The 22,388-nt window shown below is 51.8% G+C and overlaps 1 protein-coding gene across 14 annotated transcripts in view; it reads right to left on the minus strand.

Annotated features, from left to right (window-relative positions):
* The window catches only part of UBR4 (ubiquitin protein ligase E3 component n-recognin 4), a 1,980,383-nt gene that overhangs the window by 718,960 nt on the left and 1,239,035 nt on the right, over positions 1 to 22,388 (minus strand). For all 14 annotated transcript variants that reach the window (XM_085609056.1, XM_085609055.1, XM_085609054.1 and 11 more), the window contains 2 exons: positions 7,189 to 7,310; positions 6,626 to 6,737 (listed from right to left, as the gene is read on the minus strand). In XM_085609056.1, coding sequence (XP_085465182.1) covers positions 6,626 to 6,737; positions 7,189 to 7,310 — 234 coding nt within the window. The remainder of the gene's footprint in view (positions 1 to 6,625; positions 6,738 to 7,188; positions 7,311 to 22,388) is intronic.

Genomic DNA, 22,388 nt, shown 5'->3' on the forward strand with positions numbered 1-22,388 from the left:
TTAGTTATTGTTTTTCCCTCTTGGATCAATTCATTAGCCCTATTGCTGTATTTTTCAGGGAGATGGTGCATGATGGTCTCTAACTCATCATAATGCGCCCTGTCGTATCTGGCCAATAGCGCTTGCGTGTTGGCGATACGCCATATATTGGCGGCTTGTGACGCAGTGCGCTTCCCTGAAGCGTCTAGGAGCTTGGACTCTGTCATGTGGTGGTGCTTCGCCTGACGCCTGAGAATTTGAGCGCTTCCTAGCTGTAGATACCACTAGGGAATCCAATGGTGCAGGTCCTTTAATGTATGAAGGGTCTGTGGGGGCGGCTTTGTATTTTTTCTCTATACGGGGGTTTAGGACCCTGGCCCTGACTGGGTCTTTGAAAACCTCCGGTGCATGTTTGATTACTCCCTTTAACATAGGTAGAATGGCAGTAGACCTATGTGCATTATCGAAGGTGTCTAGGAGAAAATCTTCCTCCACTGGGTCAGTATGCAACTCCACCCCGTGGTAGTGTGCCGCCCTTTGTAGTAGGTGGTGAAAGCCTAACGAATCTTCAGGTGGGGATGGCCTAGATGGGTAAAGGTCATCCTGTGGGACATCTGGGATGTCCGGATTGTTCTAGTCGTCCCATGGGTCTGGAGATCAAGTAGGGGTGGGGTCTTGTGGTACATCTGCTGGATCATAATAAGGGTCTCCTAAATCATCTGGGACAGGAGACACGGTTGGGGAACGATGAGGCATGCGTGGAGAGGGTGGAGGTGGGGAGGGTGGAGGAGGTGGGGAGGGTGGAGGAGGTGGGGAAAGCTATCTGAAAGGGGAGGTAGCAGTGTCTTTCCTCTTTGGAGGTGGAGCTGGTTTGTCCAAGTGTCTCTTTTTTTTAAGACCATATCAAATGTCCAGTTTTTGGATCCTTGGTGAGTGTCTTTTGCAGAGGATCCGGTGTAAAAAGTTCTTGCGACACTGGTTGTTCGGTCGGCGCCAAAGTTTTCGGGGCCAACGGCTTTTTAGGTTTGTCTAAGCCGTGCTTCTTTGGGACCTCCGATTTTTTGGTCGGTGCCGAAGAAGGCTTCGGCACGGGAGTGTCGGTGCCGAGGGCCTTGTGAGATTTGGTCGGCACCGGAAGGGCAGGTTTCGACACCGAAGGCTTTGGTGCTGGGTTCGGTGTGGATGTGGAGGCCGATCTTTTCTTCGGTGCCGAAGGGTGTTTTTCGGTTCCGCTGGTCGGCTGGCTCGAGCCCGAGCTGCCGGGAGACTTAATAGGCTTCTTTACCGGGCCCGAAGGTGGGGTGTGAGAAGCAGTATCCTTGGTCTTGCCTAGGCGCGAAGGTGTGACCGAAGCCTTTTTGGGTGTGGGTGTGGGAGGGGGTATTGTACTCGCGACCCTCTGCGCCGGGGTTATGTCCTCCACATCTGAGTCGTCGGCCTCGGAAGCACTGATGAGGTAGTCGTCCTCTTCTTCGATGTTCTGCTGTCCCGGAGCTTCAACGTCGTCCCCGAAGATGTCGACTGGAGCGGAGGTTGAGGAGTGCGCCATGTTGCGTCTAGCCCGTCGATCTCGAAGTCTTTTTAGAGCGAAAAGACTTGCAGGCGGGACAGTTTCGGGCCTCGTGTTCAGGGGAGAGGCAGAGGTTGCATACCTCATGAAGATCCGTGTGGGGAAACTTGGACCCACATTGAGGGCACTTCTTGAAGGGAGTTCTTTCCATCAGCCGAGACCGGAGCCGGAATAGCCCCGGAGGCCGCCGTCGACGACCGGAATCAAAGAAGTGCCGAAAAGAAGGTGATTAAGATGATTTATTATCTGAAGGATCTCGATGAGCGAGGATTTTTGCGTCGATCGTTGAACTGGAAAAGTTCGGAACCGGAGCGCGAAGAATTACATCCGAGCCCGATGGCGGAAAAAAAACAATCTGAGGATGGAGCCGAAGCCCATGCACAATACGAACCAAGGGAGGAGTCACCAAACTCGTGACTTCCAAAGACTTTCCAAGAGGAAAAACAAACTGCAAACATCCGGGCCCAACAACAGATGGCGATCTATGCACAGTGTATAATCTGCAGCTCATATGCCTCGAACACAATGCTCCTCCTCTGAAAGAAATTTGTTGCAACCCAAAGTGAGTCATGGGGAGGCAGAAGTTTTACTTTCACCACTGGGAAATTGTGGAATAGTCTTCCTCTGTATATGAAATGTCAGGCTAATCATATGCATTTCAGGAAAGCACTGAAAACGTGGTTGCTCTCAAATTGATATTTTTAGTTAGGGATTATAGTTCATTAGGTAGTTCAGGCGCCAGGACACCTATGGGCATTAGAGCGCTTTAAAATATTTAATTCATTCATGAGTAGGCTTGCTGTAACTCCACACATTGAAATGCAGAAGGATGTATGCTCTTTGGATATTTGACCTTGGCCGATTGGTCTTGTGGCAGCGTACCACCATGCACTGAGACACCTATATATTTTTGCACCATTAAGTTATAATTGTATGGAAGCACAACAATTGCCTTAACTTCTTTGAAACTGCTTACTGGTATCATTTTCCCCAGTTGTACTCTGCTATTTTATTCAGCTCCTGTTTTCCTCCTTCACCTACTCTTGAGGGGATGTACTGGTGAGGGATCTATGCCCTTCTCTCCTCCCTCAATATACATTTTTGTTTTCCCTCTACCAGAAGCCTGGGTTTTCTGAAAGAGGAAATCTTTCAGCTAAATCTGGTATGTGGTTTAATCCAGCAAGCACTTCATACTCTTTGCTTGTGTGAATCAGCATGGGCTGTCGAGAACAGCCTGAGAAGATACAAGTCTCCTGTGAACTGTCCTGGCATTTTCAGACAATGAAGATTTCCTAATTGGCCTTGTCTGTATGGCACCAGTTACCAGCACCTCAGTCTCCAGCGGAAAGTTCAAAACCAGCAGTTTCAATAAAGTGACCTTTACACCTTACACCATTTGCGTACTCAGGTAAAGAAGCACTGGCCAGACTCCTGATCTCTCTTTGATATATAGAACCACTGTTCAGCCCCCTGAACACGCTCTGATGAATGGGCCCACTGGTAAAACCCTGAGCTCTTTCTGACTTATGAGCCCACTGGTGAGACCCATAATCTCTCGCTAATGTATAAGCCAGAGAGTTGAGCTCGTTCCGGTGTATAAGTCCACTGGTCCGAGCCCCGAGCACTCTCCTATGTATGAAACTACTGGTCAGAGCCCAGAGTGCTCTTTAATGTATGGAACCACTGGTCAGATCCCTGGGCACTCTCCAATGCAAGGGCCCACACTCAGACCTCTGCATACTTTCCACTGTATGAGCCCACTGGTGGGACCAATAAGCTCTGTCCGATGAACGAGCCCCCCCCCCAGTGCTCTGATGTATGATCCCACTGACCAGACCCTTAAGCTCTCTCTCCATTGTATGAACCACCCTGAGTCAGAATGATATATGGGGCCATTAGTCAGACCCTTGATCTCTCACCAATGCGGGAGTGCACTGATCAGTCCTCTGAGCCTGCTGCTCGTACAACTGAGATGCCTCACAGGTATCTGCTTTGTAGTTTTACCTCAAAGACTCCTCCGGCAGAGGAGCCTCCGCCCCACTGCCTTGCATGGAGTTTTTCACCCTTTTACCTATGATGAAGCTGAAGCCAATTGAGACTGCGGCCATTATGCAATGGCCAATGTGGCACATGAGGTTCCCTCATCTCGGAGTCTGTGAAGATGCTCAATAATGGATTGCTTCTTATCTCAAAGAGTAGTCTACCTACCATCTTTCACATCACCCCTTCACACTCAACATAGTGACGTTCCTCAGGGTCCCATCAAATCCCCTCTATTATTCAACATCTACCCAACCCCCTTACCAAACACGATTAAATCATTCAACCTCACATCTTACAACTATGCAGATTACGCCCCAAAGACCACTATCATCTAAAGCTCAATGCTGCAAACACAGAAATTATGGCCTGCGAACAATAGTGAGAGAACCAGCCTACAACCAAATGGCCTAAGGAACTTGAAGCCCCTCCAATAGCATCAAGATAAGTTAGAAACCTTGGGGTAACAATGGATTCAGTTCTATCCATGATACCACGTGCTAACTTCACAAAGAGTGCTTTCTACACAATGAAAACATGTTGCTTCTTCCCATACCTTGCATGCAAACAAGCTGCAAGCAATGTAATCTCTAAGCTTGACTATGTCAACAGCTTATACCTTAGTGCATCCGCTTTTATCATAGGCAAAATGCAACTGATCCAAAATGCTGCCTCAAGGCTTCGTCTCTGCCTACACCAAAGAGAACACATGACTCAAGCCCTGCAATTGCTCCACTGGATGCAGAAGGGCAATGTTCGAGGCACTCTGCATTATCCACAGAAACTCACAAGAACTGCTATACCTACAAGTTACATTCAAGTAATACAAGCAAAACAAAACACTGTGCTCCAAGCTTGCACAAGTTATCATAACACCTTACCATAACACATCCATAGGAGACACAGCTTTCTCAGTACAATTAGCCAAACTCTGGAACTTACTACCAGCCAGCATTAGAAGTATTCAAGAGCGCACACACTTCCGAAGACAGTGAAAAACAAGGCTATTTCCTAGATAACTGCACCATCCCACATCCCAGCAACAGAGCCCGAAAAACAGCTGCACCCTCAAGCACAATTCTCAACTTACGACAGGTTGAAAACAACCTAACCAGCAAACTGGTTTCAATATATAGGTAAGGTAGGAAGGGCTAAGCTATGATTCGCCAAGGCATTATGTACTTGCAAATATAACAGTTATGTCCCACAATATTACTAAGAGCATATATGCACCAGTCAGCAAAAAATGTTAACTTATACCTCTTACAGTCACATAGGTAATAACTGCTACGATGGTTGTCTGTCACCAGTACTGTACAGCCAAAAACACAGACATCACCAAAAGAATAGGCCTGGAGTAAAGGAAGAGAATGGTCAGACAATGCTGACAATTCAAGAGGAATTTAATATAGTTCACCACTGCAGCTCCCAAATACCTATACACTATGACCGCTTCTTTACATCTCACCATAACACTCAGATATGGGATGTAAATAACAGTGATAGGACACGTGAGCTCCACAATGTGAGGAGAAGGGAACAAGAGGCGCGGGGTTCTAGGAGCTAGCAGCCTCCACCAATAAATGTTCACCACAAAAAGCTGCTCCTAGCGTAGTGACCACTGTGAGGTTTGGGTTATATTCAGGGGCGTATCACAGCCCCCCGCATCCCCCGCAGTGCGGGGGGCCCCCAAGCTCCAGGGGTCCCCCTCTGCACTGCACTTCGGCCGGGGAGCTCCTGATAGAGTTTGGAAGGGGCCCCTCCACGTACCTTGCAGGGGGGCCCCCTCAATTATCGTTACACCACTGGTTATATTGTGAGTTGAGACATCTCACAAAATGTAACGGACTGGTCTCAAACACCACCTGGTGTCATACTTCATCATTGACCAGTCCTCGCCCTCTAAAACCTTGGTTTGATAGAGGGCGGGCATACACCTGATGACAGGGATGGACTTCTAAACTAAGTGGGGGCCCGTGAAAGAGTGAGTGTGATTAAAAATCATTATAGTTATCTTAGTTGTGTTTTTTAATATGATAGGTAACTATATGATATTAAAATTAGGTCCTGATGGATGCCCCGGACCCACCTGGGCCAACACGGTAAAAACATGTCGACCTCTCACATTACGGTTAGGGGACAATAACTTCTCCACATACCGTCTTCTGATTTTAATATCAAAATGGACAACCCAGTGCAGTAACTAGCTAAGCAAATTATAATCATAGAAATACCATAAAGGCACCTGTAGAGCTGTTCAAAACTCCCAGCTTAATGAAAACCATAAAACTGCACATATCTCTCTCAAACATCATCATTCAACACACTGTCATGTGCGGTGTCCCTTAAGATAACCACACCTCAGGGGTCATCACGCACAACATGAACGCCCTTTCCCACATAGGATCAAAATAAAAACTTAATCCATTCAACCACACACTCTAACAGGTTTAGCGAGCTACCCATGTAGGCAAGTGCCTCAGCACCCCACAGAGGGGTAAGAAAGTGCCATATAAACAGTGCAATACAAACTAAAAATACAACATCCTTTTGGATAGAGAACACCTTAGAAGAGGGAAGTTAAACAAGCCTTCTGGCTTTGGAAACTTAGGATAAAAGAGCTCTATAAAGAGCTCTGAAAAGATACCCATTTCGGTATTGCACCCCCCACCCGATCAGCAGGAGCGACTGTAAAAACATGCCACCTCACTGGTTGAGGGGCCCTGTATCTTATTAAGAGATGCCCCTAGATCTAGGACTATCCCCTACACAGCATAACTGATCAGTATTCCACATACAAACCATGAAATAATCACACTTTGGAGCGTCATACTTTCTTTGTATACTACCTTGTGTTACAGCCTTTCCTGCTGGTTAGTTTAACTTTTAACTTCCACACTGGTCCCGCTTCCTGCCCATCTATAATTCCCTATTAGATGTCTGATTGTAGTACAAAATGTATTTTCCCTGTAGGTGTAATGCTGCTCAAGGAGCATTAATTAGTATCAGGACCCTGAAAAGCAAGGCATTACATACCTACAGGAGTGTTGCTGCGAGGAGAAGAGGGCAATGTTACATGACGCCTTGTATTCCTAGGTCGCAGTACTCGTATCAGAGCCTGCTTACAGGAGAAGCTCACAGCTGGATCCTGTAAGAAAAACAGAGTCACTCTTACTATGATAAAATCTCATATTTATGTTAACTTTCATGACCTCTTCTTGACAGATACACTTTTAGTAATCAATTGATAGTTGCAAAATACACAACAACATCATCATCAAGCTTCCCTCCTACTAAACTATTTTTTGCTGTAGCTCAGGTGAGCCAGATCGAAAATCAAAGGAAGTGTATTATATAGATATTCATCACCCAAGCCCACCTTGAACAAAGCACTACCAGAAGCCTCCCTGCCCCGCAGTATAACCTCTGTGTGCAGACCCACCAACCCCAGCCCACATTACAAAACAGATTAATTCTTATATGTTCAGATGTCAAAGGGAACATCCAAAAAGGCTATCACATCCAAATTCATAACCTGCTAGTATTCACTCTTCACAACGGTAAAGCCAACCCTGTGTGCAGATTAAAATAACACTTACAGGGCAGAGTAACATCTGTGTATAGATCTTGGAGGCCATGTTGATGCAGTCCAGCTCACAAGTACAGTAGCCATGGATGATATCAACAAGAGCATTGACGGTTGCTTCAATATGGGTCAGTCCTGTAAGCAAAAAGGCAATTGGGCACTCAAGAAAAAAAATGAGAGGTGAAACACTGACAAAGCATTAGGGCAATCACATCTGAAAAATAAGAAAAGTACATAATTTCATCAATATTCGGTGTCCACTTCCTTCTTCTCTTTCCAGCATACATATTCTATCTATTCTGCCTAATAAACTTTTATCTTTTTACTCTGCCTCCTACCATTCTTTTCATAATGCTGATTCTCACTATTCTCCCAGAAAACCTTCCCGACTGTAACAGCATGATTTGGCCAGTGATGGCTCTCTGCTAAGGCTGAGGAGCGTCGCCCCATTGCTTTAACAGCAGTGCAGCGGAAACATAAAATGATAATAACAAACAAGTTACTTACCTTTGGTAACTATATATCTGTAAGAAACATTAGTAGTGATAGATTCCTTACCTTAGAATTACCCCCAGGCGTCAGACTGGATCCGGAAAGTTTATCAGCAGTACCCCTGCGCTTCGGAAGGTGGCGTTGTGCGGCTCCGCGTCCATCGTTAGCATCGTGGTCGCCGATGGACGCTACTTAGATGCCGCCCTCGCGCACCGATGTCAGTTCTGTACACGACTTTCCGCGCCAGGAACGCAGAGCCATGCAAGATACTGACCACTGGTGCATTGAAACTAGGGCCCTGAAAGGGATGATCTTTACCCCAGAAATCAGTTCGCAGAACGGAGAGGATGGGCGGGGCGGTAAGGAATCTAACACTAACTAATGTTTCTTATAGATATATCGTTACCGAAGGTAAGTAACTTGTTCATCTGAAAGAAATACAGTGATAGATTTCTTACCTTAGAATAGATACCCCAGCAATACCAACCCCGGTGGTGGGTCTGCGAACCAAGATCACACCAGGAAGCCTCGGCCAACAGAACGGCCAAAGAAGCAGTCTCTCCCGACTTGGCTGTCCAGACATGAATGTTTAGTGAAAGTGTGCAGCGAGGCCCACGTAGCTGCCTGCCAGCTGTCTTGTAACTGGACACCACGTCCCAACGCCGTAGTGGCAGCCATCGCCCTTTTGGAATGGGCACAAAGCCCCAACAGAGGCTCCTTTTTAGCCAAAGAGTAACAGGCTTTAATACACAAGACGACCCACCTAGAGATAGTCCACTTGTGTACGCCCGACCTTTCTTGGCGCCAACGTAGCCAACAAAGAGCTGGGCATCCACCTGGAACTGTTGTGTGCGATTCAAGTAAAAGGAGAGCGCATGTTTTGGGTCCAGATGGTGGAGCCTCTCTTCCTCTCTAGAAGGATGCGGAGGCAGAAAGAAGGTGGGCAAAGTGATGGTCTGTCCGATGTGAAAAGCAGTGACAACTTTTGGCAGAAAGGATGGACGAGTTCTGAGCATAACCTTGTCCAGATGGACAGACAGAAAAGAAGGTTTACAAGAAAGTGCCTGGAGCTTACTCACTTGCCTAGCGGAGGTGATGGCAACCAGGAAAGTAGTCTTTAGAGTTAAGAGATGTAGAGGACAATTGTGAAGAAGCTCAAAGGGAGCGCACATCAAGTATGTAAGAACCAGATTCAAGTCCCGCTGTGGCATCACAAAAGGAATAGGAGGTAAAAGGTGAGTAATGCCTTTAAGGAATCTATTTACAACAGGGGACTTGAAAAGAGAGGGTTTATCAGAGACCCTGAGAAAGGCTGAACTTGCAGAAAGGTAGCCCTTGATAGTGGCCCAGAGAGGAGCCCTGCTGGGCCAAAGAAAGAAGGAACAAAAGCACTTCTGAAAGAGGGGCAGAAAGGAAATCCAGAGCCTTTGCTGTGCACCATGCCACCTGCAGACGTATACCAACTTAGTGGAGGGCCGCCTGGCTGCCAGATTGACATTACAAACTTCAGGAGGCAAGTCAAAAGGAATCAACTGCCGCCGCTCAATCTCCACGCAAGGAGGTGGAGACTGGACAGGTTCAGGTGGAGGACCATCCCCTGCTGCTGCAGACATTCTTCCCAAAGAGGCAGTTGGATCGGGGGATCAATGGTTATACTGAGTAGCTCAGGATACCATACTCTTCGAGCCCAGTCTAGAGCCACAAGAATGATTTGGGCCCGGTCGCGACAGATCTTCAGCACTCTGGGCAGAAGTGGTATAGGCGGAAAGGCGTACAACTGACCGCAACGCCACTCGCGATGAAAAGCGTTGCAGAGCGAGTGCCGCCTTGGAAATTCCAACACGCAGAACTGCTGACATTGCGCGTTCTCTTCGGTGGCAAATACATCTAACCAAGGCTCTCCCCACTGTTGAAAGAGACCTTGCGCCACGTCAGAGTAAAGACGCCATTCGTGAGCCATCATGCACCTGCGGCTGAGTTCGTCCACCCTGGTGTTCAGTGAACCTGCCAGGTGTTGAACCACCAAGGAAATGCCCGGATGCTCCAGCCATGTCCAGAGGCGCAGACCCTCCTGAGATAGGGTCCATGACCCCACCCCGTCCTGTTTGTTGCACTACCACATGGCGGTGGTGTTTTCCATGAACACCTGCACTACTCTCCCCCGGAGAGAGGGAAAGAATGCCTTCAGTGCAAGTTGGATCGCCCGAAGCTCCAGAAGGTTGATATGGAGTCGGGACTCCGCCGGAGAACAGAGGCCTCTGATCTCCACCTCTCTCATGTGGCCGCCCCATCCCAGGAGGGACGCATCCGTCACCACTGTGTGCTCTGGTTGGGGAAGGGAGAGGGATCGGCCAATGACCCAATGCCGGTTTGTGAGCCACCACTGCAACTGGCAGCAGGATGCAGGAGGCCATGAGGCCCAGCAGCCTCATTGTCAGCCTGACCGAAACCCAGGATAGAGGCCGGAAGATCAGAATCGGAGCCTGAATATCCTGGACTTGTAGTTCGGGAGGATAGACCTGAAAGAGCGTCGTATCCAGAACTGCTCCGATGAAGAGGAGCTTCCGAGAGGGAATCAGGTGCGACTTCGGCACATTGATGGAGAACCCCAGCAAATGAAGGAGATCGGCTGTAGTCTGGAGGTGGGAGACGACTGTCTGGGGCGATCCCGCCTTCAACAGCCAGTCGTCGAGATAGGGGAAAACTGGAACCCCTGATCTGCACAGATGAGCTGAGACCAACAAAATCACTTTAGTGAACACCCGAGGGGCGCTGGTAAGGCCAAAGGGGAGCACGGTAAACTAAAAGTGCTCGTGGCCTACCGTACACCGCAGGTAACGCCGGTGGGCCGGCAGCACAGGAATATGGAAATATGCGTCCTGCAGATCCAACGCTACCATCCAGTCTCCAGGGTCGAGGACAGACAAGACCTGATCCAGAGTTAGCATCTAGAACTTCTCTTTCCGGAGGAAGCGATTGACGTTCCGGAGGTCTAAGATAGGACGCAGGCCTGTCCCCTTCTTGGGCACCTAAAAGTAGTGGGAATAACCACCACAACCTACTTCTGGCCAGGAACGCGCTCGATGGCCCCCTTAGCCAAGAGGGCCACAACTTCCTGTAGAATAAGTGCCAAGTGATCCCCCAACATGCGGTGGTACTGGGGTGGCATGGCTGGAGGGGTAGTCTCGAAGGGGAAGGAGTAGCCCCTTCAGACTATTTGTAAAACGCACCTGTCCGTAGTGATGGTGCGCCAGTGGGGGAGGTGATGGCGAATCCTGCCACCCACTGGTGTTTGATGGGCCTGAAAAATCGGACTAGGAAGGTTAGGAGGCAGTGGTGGCCGGGGTGGTGGACAGGCCCGCCCGCTGGCCACCTGACCCACATCAGAGGGTCCCACGTCGGAGCTGGGACTGTTGCTGCGCAGACCTGTGGCTCTGAAGCGAACGTGGTGGGGCACCCCTTCCGTGGCCACGAAAGGAGCAAAAGACAGAAGGCGGAGGAGGGCGAGTGGCCCAAACGACCAAGGACTTGGCCGTAGCATGAGTCCTTAAAACACTCCAGCGCACTATCCGCCTTGTTGCCAAAAAGGCGAATGCCATCAAAGGGCATGTCCATGAGAGTGTTCTGGACATCCCCCGAGAAGCTAGTAGCCCTCAGCCAGACGTGACGATGGAGCGCCACGGTAGTGGAAATCGCTCTGCCCAGCGAGTGGGCAGTGTCAAGGCCACATCGAATTGTGAACTTGGCTGCATCTCTCCCTTCAGCAATAGCACTGTACGAGACTCCTCCGGACACTGAGGCAGCACTTTCGCCACTGTATCCCACACAGTGGGAACAACGGCCCGGAAGGCATGCTGTGTTCACAGACCGCAGCCCTGAACTGGCGGAAGAAAAAAATCTTTTTCTCAAACTGTTCCAGTCTCTTGGATTCCCTATCCGGGGGTGCGGTAGGGAAGGCACTTTGGGACGTGGAGGCTTGGACAACCAAGCTCTCAGGGGTGGGGTGTTGGGAGAGGAAAAGGGGGTTGCTCGTGGCCGGGCGATGGTGTCGGGCCACGCTCCTATCCACAGGAGCCCCTGTGTTGGGCCTGGGCCTGGACCAGGTGCCCAAAAGAACGTCAGAGTTAAAAGGCAGCAGTGGCTCCGCAGAGGTAGCCACCGGCTGAAGCACTTCTGTCAGGAGGTTGGTGGTGACGACGTACCCGCTGGGCCGCCGTGGAGTGAGACTGCGGCTTTTGACTCCGGTGGCGAGGGAGCGTGGGCGCTCATCGAGGGCTGCGACTGACAACGTAGTGCGAGCGGTGACGGACGCGCGGGCGGGCCGCCGTGGCGGCAACGGACCGAAAATGGCGCCCACCGCTACGGAGCTGGCAGCGGAGACCGTGACCTGCAGCGGGCCTGGTAAACGGTTTGCGGGCGGCTGCGAAGCAATACGCCGGTTGAAGTGAAGCACCGTCAAGAGCTTAGGCGCGTCCTGAAGAGAGCCCCGTCGAGGTGAGACCTCGGCAGTCCTGGCGGTGGCGGCGGCGGGCCGAGTGACGGGGGCTTGCCGGCGCTTCTGTGGCCAGGAGTGTGCCGCAACAGCGGTGACAGAGGCAACAAGGCTGAGGCGCCAGGGCTGGCCTCTTGAATCTGTGGCCTGTCAAGGAGTGAGGCCGGTGGGGACTGCAGCACGGCGGGGACAGAGACTGGCACCAGCTAGAGAGGGGTCCGGACTAACGGGCCCCGCCGCGGCCTCCTCGCCATCAGTCCCGGGGGCTGCGAAGCCGAAGGCGTATGCCCATAGCCTGGGGGGTATATTGGAGTTCAATTGCCTTGCGCCTAGCCTCACTTGGGGGTACGCCCAGACGGAGCGGTGGTGTTGAGATGGGCGCCCCTGGAATACCCTAGAGTGCGCTGAGGCCTGCTGACTGGGCGTCCCTGGGTCCCCCTACGGCCCATCCTAGTTCAGCCTGCATTTGCGCTGATGGTCCAGGTGCCGAACAGTACTGTCACTGGCAGACTGAGTTGAAAGAGGAGCCCGGCTTGCAGTGCTCATTGGGGTGCTGGGGGGCCCCGAAGGTGACTGGGCTGGACGGGCCATTCTGTCAACGGAAGGTGCAAGTGGAGCCTGGGGCGCAGCCTGGACGGTGCTGCGGGTGGATTGGACGTTGCCTGACCTTGGGGCCGGTGGCGGGATCGGGGGTCTATTCCTAACCTTGATAATTGACAAAAATGTCCCTGTGCCTGTATCCTTGCCTCGCCATTCCCCTGCCTTCCTCTCCATGTGCTGGGTCCGCTCGCCTCTATGTGCATGTATCTTTGTCCATATGCCAAAGTAAGCACCCCCTTTTCATTACATTAACCATATTTTTTTTAATTGAGCTCTTGAAATTATCTATCGACTTCATATTACTATAAAGAATAAGTTCTATTATTCATTTCGCAGGTATACTTATTTTTTTAACCCCCTCGGAGGAGGGAAACCTGAAAACACGTATATCTACGTATACATTGTATTAATTAACCATCTGAAGTGTTCCGAAGCCTTAGGGGCTGGTTAGTAAAGGGTAATAGCGTTCTACCACGGAAAGCTGGCAGATATGCTACAGAGGATACACGGAAAGTGTTGATTGTGGGGAGAACCGTTGATTCTAGGCAGTGCCACTAGAATTATGCGGCAGTAGAAGATCAAGTTATGCTGCAGGTTGACTAAATTATGCGCCAAGAAAATGCAAATATTGCAACACAACGCAGCACCTTTTTAGTTAGTATCCTTATTCACATTTTAGCATTGTATGGGCAAAGGCTTCACCTCAGCAGTATCAGTTTAACATCCAAATTCAGTAATAATCAACTGAAAGATAACTAGTCAACTTTTGTATAAAGCCTTCCATTGTGCAGCAACATGTGTAACACAATTTGTGTTTAGTATCTTTTGATCCATTTGAGCTAGACATGTTTTTTGGGGCCAAAATCTGCAGATTATTGGGCAAATGATGGGCTATGTGGCAAACGAGGCAAATCCATAATTACCAAAACACAGTGCTCGCAGAATCACATCATTCAAGTGGCCCTGATTGGGGAGACATACTTGTTCTTTTTCTGAAAAGTAATGATATTCCATTTATTTTACTGGAAGTAGAGAGCACCTTGTCACAACTTTAAAAGTTGGTTCGAGTGCTTCAGCCAGGGAAAGGTGGACAGATGCGAGAAGAAGAACCAACAGATCCCACCCGGAGCTCCACCGAAAAGCATTTCCCTACCACACTACACAGTTCAGCAGCCACGTGTAGCGTTCGTAGTGCAAAGTGCACTTCGTGTAGCTACGCGTAGCGCGACTACGCGAACTACGCCCAGGGTGAGTTCTATGCTTGTTGCATCTAGAGAGTCTAAAAACAACCTAACCAATGAGGGCCAGTGAGGGTGAAACATGTCTGGGGTTCCTGAAGATCTCGTGCAGAGATCACTTTGTTTTTTAGTTACGGCTATACTTTTCCTTTGAGGTGGAGTCAAGGAGGATTATCAGACAGTTTGCTGTTTTATGTAATGATTTTAGGGAAATAAAAAGAAAGGGTTTAGATGGAAGGTCACCAAAACAAGTTCTCTACAGTTAGGGAGTCTTGGCTGAAACATTTCTAGCCATCAGCCTTGTTCCGCTATATGGTCAAGAAACCCTGCATACCCTTATCATGTACGATTGGTGGCTACTTTATTCCTTATAATGCATGGTTACACCATCACCATTCCCGTAAAAATCGTAAATCCTTGGAGTGTTGATTTTTCACATTAAAGAGATGGGCTGTTTGCAGACATGAAAAATAAAAGTATCATATGTAATGCAAAACCAAAACACTAAAAAGCATTTAGTTACTTGTTGCAAAAGATATTAGTATCAATTAACAAAAGTACGATTTAAAAAATAAAAGTTTCAGCTCAGATTATTAGACACAACCAGATATATTCTACCTTCCTATAGTCCAATCCACCTGCAAAAAATATCTTTCGTCATAAATAACTTCTTTCTGCTGATCACTACTTCTTTTTCGAAGATATATCAGAAGAATGAAAAGCCAGTTCCCATTTTCCCGGACTTCACATTGCACGTCCAGCGGCTGCGAAGATCCTTTGAGGGGGTCAAGAGAGCCCTGCGTGACCACGGTGTGAAATATATGATGCTATTTCCGGCAAGACTCAAAGTTATGGACGGCAAGAAGGCATACTTCTTTGACCCTCCGGCGGAGGCAAACGATTGGATGGAGGGTTGGCGAACAGTGGGCCGTCAGAGTGGCCCGCGTCGATCGGCTGCCGGTCGCGGTGGTCAGGAGGTGCAGGCTAAACGCACGCCGCCACGGGAACTCAGGGAGAGCGAGCAGACTCCTAGAAAGTGACTATAGTGGCTCAGGGCTGCGGATTTAGTGAAGGGTAGGGGGGTGCTATACTGCCTAGATCTGGACACTTTCTGGATTGTCGGGCAGGTTGTTATGCAGCGGTTGGTTTGTCATTCAGTTAAAGATGCAAGGTTGAGGTCTAATAGTTTTTACTTATGCTGGCGGGAGGTTCTTATGACCAGGGATGGGCGGGAGGAAGGGGCCGGGTGGGGTCCTTTGCACTGTTCGAAACTGGGGTGTGCCATCCGGCAATTCAGTATGACTTTTTCTGCGGACTGCAGGTTCACGTTTCCAAGTTTGGTTGATTCCGGGTAGATGGGGCGACAGGCACTCTGCGAGTTTCATGGGTGGGTGGTTGGGGGCCCACTTAGCAGTGAGGGGGGTTTGGTTTGGGGTGGGGGTTGTGGGGTAGTTTATGTTTAGCTCATGGTGGCTTATATTCAAAGGTTTGGGTGGGGCATCAGGAGGGAAGGCATGGGAGGAGGATAGATCCGATGTACCATGGGACCTTGTATGGACATGGGTGATCAGGCGCAGAAAAGGATCTGAACGTGGAACGTCAACGGTTTGGGCAATAAGATTAAAAGGAGGCTTGTGCTACAGCATGTGAAGCACCACTCCCCAGATGTAGTGCTTCTCCAGGAGACGCACCTTCGGGGGAACAAGTGCAGGGCCTTAGACCGCTTTGGATACAAGATGGTAGCTCACTTGGGGTTCACGTCGGGATCCAGGGGAGTGGGGATCCTTGTCCGAAACACCCTGCCTGTGGTCATCACGGGCACCTGGACGGAGGACTCGGGGTATATGGCATCGGTGGCAGCTCGATGGGAGGGGAGGTTAATAGTTCTTAGCTCGTGTTGCGTCCCACCTGGCTTGCATGCATCGACACTTAAGAAGCTGGGTTCGCAATTGCCGGGCCTCCCGCAGGGAACACTCGTGCTAGGCGGGGACACAAATGCAGTCATGGATGCCGAATACGATTGCTCTGGGGTGAGGCAGGGCAATAGAGGGGAAATGGGCCTTAGGGGCTTCGTTACAACTATGGGCCTTAGTGACATAGGCGCGCGCACTACTCCTCCCAGAGGCAATACACATTCTATTCAGCCAGACATGGATCCTTTTCCAGATTAGATCACATTTTTACACGGGAGGACCGGCTGGGGGACTTTGCGGAACCCTGCATTATGGCCAGGGGAATTTCGGATCATTCCCCGGTGGGTGTGGTCCCGAGAGGGGCAGCAACTACCAGGGCGGCCTTCCCTCGACTAGACCCATGGCGACTCAAGGATGACTCCATAACGAATAAGCTACGGGAATGTTCCCAACAATATTTTGCTGAGAACCGGGGCTCGGTTGACTCCCAGTTCACTTTGTGGGAAGCGTATAAAACGGTCCTGAGGGGCCAGGCCCAAGCGCTGATTGGAGCCCTGAAGAAGGTGGAAGCGATGCAGATTCGGCAAATGTAGCAGGAAATTGAAGACATGGAGCGAAGGTCCTGTGGGGTTCCCTTGCCGGACCTAGCCCACACTCTAGCTCTCAAGCAGAAGGAGCTTCGGTCGGTGGCAGAGGTGAGGCCCGAGCCTACTCCCTTGCCACGCAACGTCAGATTTACGATGCGGGAGACAAGAGAATGAAATTGCTAGCTTGGCTCGATTGCAGAGATCGGGCGCGATCCTGGGTGGCAGAAGTGAGGGATGGGTCGGGGTGCTTGGTGACTACGGGTGTGGCCATTGCGGAGGCTTTTGCGTCCTACTACGAGGGGGTTTACTCCCCGGTTTGCACCAGGACTGAGCTGGATTGCAAGGAGTTCCTGCGCGATTTCGCCGTTCCCACATTATCTCAGGAGCAAACAGGCCGTTTGGAATCAGATTTAACCGGGGCGGAGGTCGGCGAAGCCCTCAACTCTCTCCAGGCATGCAAAGCGCAGGGTCCCAACGGGCTCCCTGTTGAATTATACAAGAGTCAGGCTAACGTGATTATCGACCCATTGCCGCAAATGTTCCTTGAGGCCCGGGACGCGGGGAAACTCCCGCCAGACCAGCGGAAGGCTCCGATAGTAGTCATCCATAAGGCCGGGAAACCGGCTGAGCTGTGCTCCTCATACCCACCCATCTCGCTGCTAAATGTGGAGGCCAAGGTCTTGGCCAAAGCCCTGGCGACGAGGTTGCCATCGGTCCTGCTGGACCTGATCCACGTGGACCAGTCAGGCTTCAAGCCCCATAGGAGCACTCGCCATAATTTGAGAAGGTTATATGGGGTATTATATATGACTGAGGCGGTGGGTGATGCTCAAAAGGCCCTATGGAATTAGACACATCTATGGCCTTCGATAGTATCGAGTGGCTGTATTTATTCAAAGTTCTCCAGAGGCTAGGTTTCGGCCCGGTGTTCTGTAGTTGGGTGCGACTGTTGTATGAACAGCCGTTAGCACGAGTCAGGGTAAACGGAGCGATGTCCCGACCATTCCCCCTGCGCAGGGGATCAGACAGGGGTGTCCCCTGTCCCCACTTCTTTTTGCCCTGGCTCTCGAGCCACTGGCGCACTGGATCAGGCGGGACAGGTCCTTCTGGGGCCTGGCGCTCAACGACGCATGGGAAGAGCGTATATCTTTATACGCAGATGATATTGTCCTCTAAATGGCCCGACCATATCATTCAATTGCGCAGGCGCTTCACCTCTTCGAGTTGTTCGGGAGCTACTCTGGCTTCACGAATTATCCCCTGTCGGGCCCGCCACCAAGGATCCTGAGGGGATGCTCGGCATCGATAGTGACAGACGGCTTCAAATATTTGGGGGAGTATGTCACCAGGGATAGTGCGGAGTTCTTTACCAAAAATCTTGAACCCCAGTTGGCGAGGCTGGCAACTGATGTGTCCCATTGGAGGTCCTTGCCCCTCTCCCTAATGAACAAGTTACTAACCTTCGGTAACGATGTATCTGTAAGAAACATTAGTTAGTTAGATTCCTCACCTTAGAATATCCCCAGGCGTCAGACTGGATCCGGAAGATTTTTCGTCAGCAATACCCCTTGCGCGTCGCTAGGCGTCGTCTGCGGCTCCGCGTCCGTCGTCGGCGTCGTGCGCCGGGATGACGTCGTCGGAGTACTTAGACGCCGCCCTCGCGCGCTGACGTCAGTTCTTGTACATAGCCTTCCGCGCCAGGAACGCAGAGCCATGCAAAGACCGACACTGGTGCCAAAAATAAAATCTAGGGGCCTGAAAGGACAACCTTAACCCTAGATGTCAGTTCGCAGAACGGGGAGGATGGGAGGGTCGGTGAGGAATCTAACTAACTAATGTTTCTTACAGATACATCGTTACCGAAGGTTAGTAACTTGTTCATCTGAAAGAAACACGTTAGTTAGATTCCTCACCTTAGAATAGATACCCAAGCAATACCATCCCCGGTGGTGGGTCTGCGAACCAAGATCACACCAGAAAGTCCTGGAGGACAGAACGGCCAAAGAAGCCATCCCTCCGGACTTGGCTGTCAAGGCAATAATGCCTGGCAAACGTGTGTAGCGAAGCCCACGTCGCCGCCTGACAGATGTCCTGCAAAGGGACTCCCCGTCCCAAGGCAGTAGTAGCCGCCGTGGCCCGAGTAGAATGGGCGCGCAGCCCAACAGGAGGGTCCTTTTTAGCCAAGGAATAGCAGATTTTTATACACAAAACGACCCACCGAGAGATGGTTCGTTTGTGCACAGCTTTCCCCTTCTTAGCGCCCACGTACCCAACAAAAAGCTGGTCGTCCACCCGGAACTGTTTTGTGCGGTCCAGATAAAAGGAGAGCGCACGTTTTGGATCCAGACGGTGGAGCCTCTCTTCCTCTTTGGAAGGATGCGGAGGCGGAAAGAAGGTGGGCAAGGTGACAGACTGCCCAAGGTGAAATGGAGTCACCACTTTAGGAAGAAAGGAGGGACGAGGCCGAAGGACAACCTTGTCCGGATGAACAGATAGAAAAGGAGGCTTTGAAGATAAAGCCTGGAGCTCACTCACCCGTCTAGCCGAGGTGATGGCTACCAGAAAAGCAGTCTTTAGAGTTAGAAGACGAAGAGGGCAATTGTGAAGAGGCTCGAAGGGAGCGCACATCAGGAATGTCAAAACCAGATTCAAGTCCCACTGAGGCATTACAAAAGGGACAGGAGGGAACGTGTGTGTAATGCCTTTGAGAAAGCGTGTAACCACAGGGGACTTGAAAAGAGAAGGCTGATCAGGAAGCCGCAAGAAGGCGGAGATGGCAGCAAGATAACCTTTCAGGGTGCCCAGGGCAGAGCCCTGCCGGGCCAGAGAAAGAAGGAAGAGGAGAACCTCAGAAAGAGGGGCGGAAAGGGGATCCACAGCCTTTGCTGTGCACCATGCCACAAATTTGTTCCACCGGCAGGCGTATACCGACTTTGTGGAGGGACGCCTGGCTGCCAGAATGATATCACAGACTTCAGGAGGCAAGTCAAATGGCATCAACTGCCGCCGCTCAATCTCCACGCATGGAGGTGGAGGCTGGACAGGTTCGGGTGGAGGACCGTCCCCTGCTGCTGCGACAGAAGATCCTCCCGAAGGGGCAGACGTATCGGGGGATCGGTCAACAGACTGAGTAGCTCGGGATACCAGTATCTTCGTGCCCAATCCGGAGCCACCAAGATGACTTGGGCCCGGTCGCGCCTGATCTTCTTCAGCACTCTGGGCAGAAGTGGTATAGGCGGAAAGGCGTACAACAGACCGCAACTCCACTCGTGACGAAAAGCGTCGCCGAGCGAGTGCCGCCTTGGAAATTCCAACGCGCAGAACTGCTGACATTACGCGTTCTCTTCGGTGGCGAATAGATCTAACCAAGGCTCTCCCCACTGCTGAAAGAGGCCTTGCACCACTTCGGAGTTCAGACGCCATTCGTGATCCATCATGCACCGGCGGCTGAGTTCGTCTGCTCTGGCGTTCAGAGAGCCCGCCAGATGTTGAACCACCAGGGTGACGCCCTGGTGTTCCAGCCATGTCCAGAGGCGCAGAGCCTCCTGACAAAGGGTCCACGACCCCACCCCGCCCTGTTTGTTGCAGTACCACATGGCGGTGGTGTTGTCCGTGAACACCTGCACGACACTTCCCCTGACAGAGGGAAGGAAGGCTTTCAGTGCAAGCCGGATCGCTCTCAACTCCAACAGGTTGATGTGGAGACGAGACTCCGCCGGAGACCAGAGGCCTCTGATCTCCGCCTCTCCCATATGGCCACCCCATCCCAGGAGGGACGCATCCGTCACTACGACATGCTCCGGTTGGGGAAGGGAGAGGCTCTTGCCCTTGACCCACTCGCGGTCCGTGAGCCACCACTGCAACTGCTGTGCAGTACCCTCCGAGATCAAGACATGGTCGGACAGGTTGCCGTGATGCTGGGCCCACTGAAACTTCAGGTCCCACTGCAGAGCCCGCATGCGCCGCCTGGCGTGATGCACTAGTAGGATGCAGGAGGCCATCAGCCCCAGAAGCCGCAACACTAGCCTGACCGAAACCCGGGATAGAGGCCGAAAGATGGGAATCAGGGCCTGTATATCCCGGACCCGCTGTTCCGGTGGATGGACCCGGAACTGCGCCGAATCGAGAACCGCTCCGATGAAGAGGAGCTTCTGAGAGGGACTCAAGTGTGACTTCGGCACGTTGATGGAAAACCCCAGCAAATGCAGGAGATCCGCCGTAGTCTGGAGGTGGGAGACGACTGCCTGGGGCGAGCCCGCCTTCAACAACCAGTCGTCGAGATAGGGGAAGACTGGGACCCCTGATCTGCGCAGATGAGCTGCGACCACCGCCATCACTTTCGTGAACACCCGAGGGGCACTGGTGAGGCCGAAGGGGAGCACGGTAAACTGAAAGTGCTCTTGGCCCACCGTGAACCGCAGGTAACGCCGGTGGGCCGGCAGGACGGGGATATGGAAATATGCGTCCTGCAAGTCCAACGCTACCATCCAGTCTCCAGGGTCTAGGGCAGCTAAAACCTGAGCCAACGTTAGCATCTTGAACCTTTCCTTTCGGAGGAAGGCATTGACGTTCCGGAGGTCCAAGATAGGGCGCAGGCCCCCCTTGCCCTTCTTGGGAACCAGAAAGTAGTGGGAATAACAACCACGACCTACTTCTGGACTCGGAACGCGCTCGACGGCCCCCTTGGCCAAGAGAGCCGAAACTTCCTCGTGGAGAAGATCCAAATGATCCCCCGAGATATGGTGGTGCTGCGGTGGCATGGCTGGAGGGGTCGTCTCGAAGGGGAGGGAGTAGCCCCTTCGGACGATTTGCAGCACCCACCTGTCCGATGTTATGGACCGCCAGTGGAGCAGGTGATGGCGAACTCTGCCGCCCACTGGCGTGGTATGGGCCTGAAAGCTCGGACTAGGAAGGCTTTGAGGCGGATGCTGCCGGGGTGGATGTGGGCTGACCACGTCGGCCTCCATTTCCGCCACGGCGGAAGCCACGTCCGCGACCGCGCGCAGGTTGGTTCTGCGGCTGGTGGCTTTGCGGACGTGAGGAGGCGCCCCTTCCTTGGCCACGAAAGGGGCGAAAAGCGGAGGTGTGCGCCCGCGGAGCCGAGAGGCCCAAGGACTTGGCCGTAGCCCGGGAGTCCTTAAAGCGGTTCAGCGCACTGTCCGCCTTCTCACCAAACAGGCGAGTGCCATCAAAGGGCATGTCCATGAGGGTGTTCTGGACATCCCCGGAAAATGACGTGGACCGCATCCAGGCGTGGCGGCGGAGCGCCACCGTGGTGGAAATCGCCCGACCTAGCGAGTCCGTGGTGTCAAGCCTACATCTTATGGCGTGCCGTGCTGCATCCCTCCCATCGGCCAAAGCCTGGGTAAGACGCGTCCGGACCTCCTCCGGACACAGGGGCAGCACGTCCTCCACCGTATCCCACAGGGAATGGGAATAACGGTCCAAGAGACAGGCGGTATTTAAGGACCGCAGGCCCAAACTAAGGGACGAGAACAGTTTCTTGCCAAACTGCTCGAGTCTCTTGGAATCCCGGTCCGGCGGAGCGGTCGGGAAGGAGGATTGGGAAGTAGAGGCCTGGATAACCAGACTCTCGGGGGTGGGGTGTTGGGACAGGAAACTGGGGTCGCCCGGAGCGGGCGGTGGCGCCTGGCAACGTTCCTATCCACAGGAGGAACTGTGGAGGGCTTGGACCAGGTGCCCTGCAGAACGTCAGTGAGGGCCTCGTTGAACGGCAGCAGAGGCTCAGTGGAGCTTGCTGAGGTTTGAAGCACCTCAGTGAGGATGTTGGTCCTCACAGCCACGGCAGGCAACTCGAGCCCAAGGGCCTCAGCCGCCTTGCGCAGCACCACAGAAAATGCTGCACCCTCCTCCGAAGCCACGGTCGGAGG

The sequence above is a fragment of the Triturus cristatus genome, chromosome 1_2, assembly GCF_964204655.1.
Source record: "Triturus cristatus chromosome 1_2, aTriCri1.1, whole genome shotgun sequence".
NCBI lineage: Eukaryota > Metazoa > Chordata > Amphibia > Caudata > Salamandridae > Triturus > Triturus cristatus.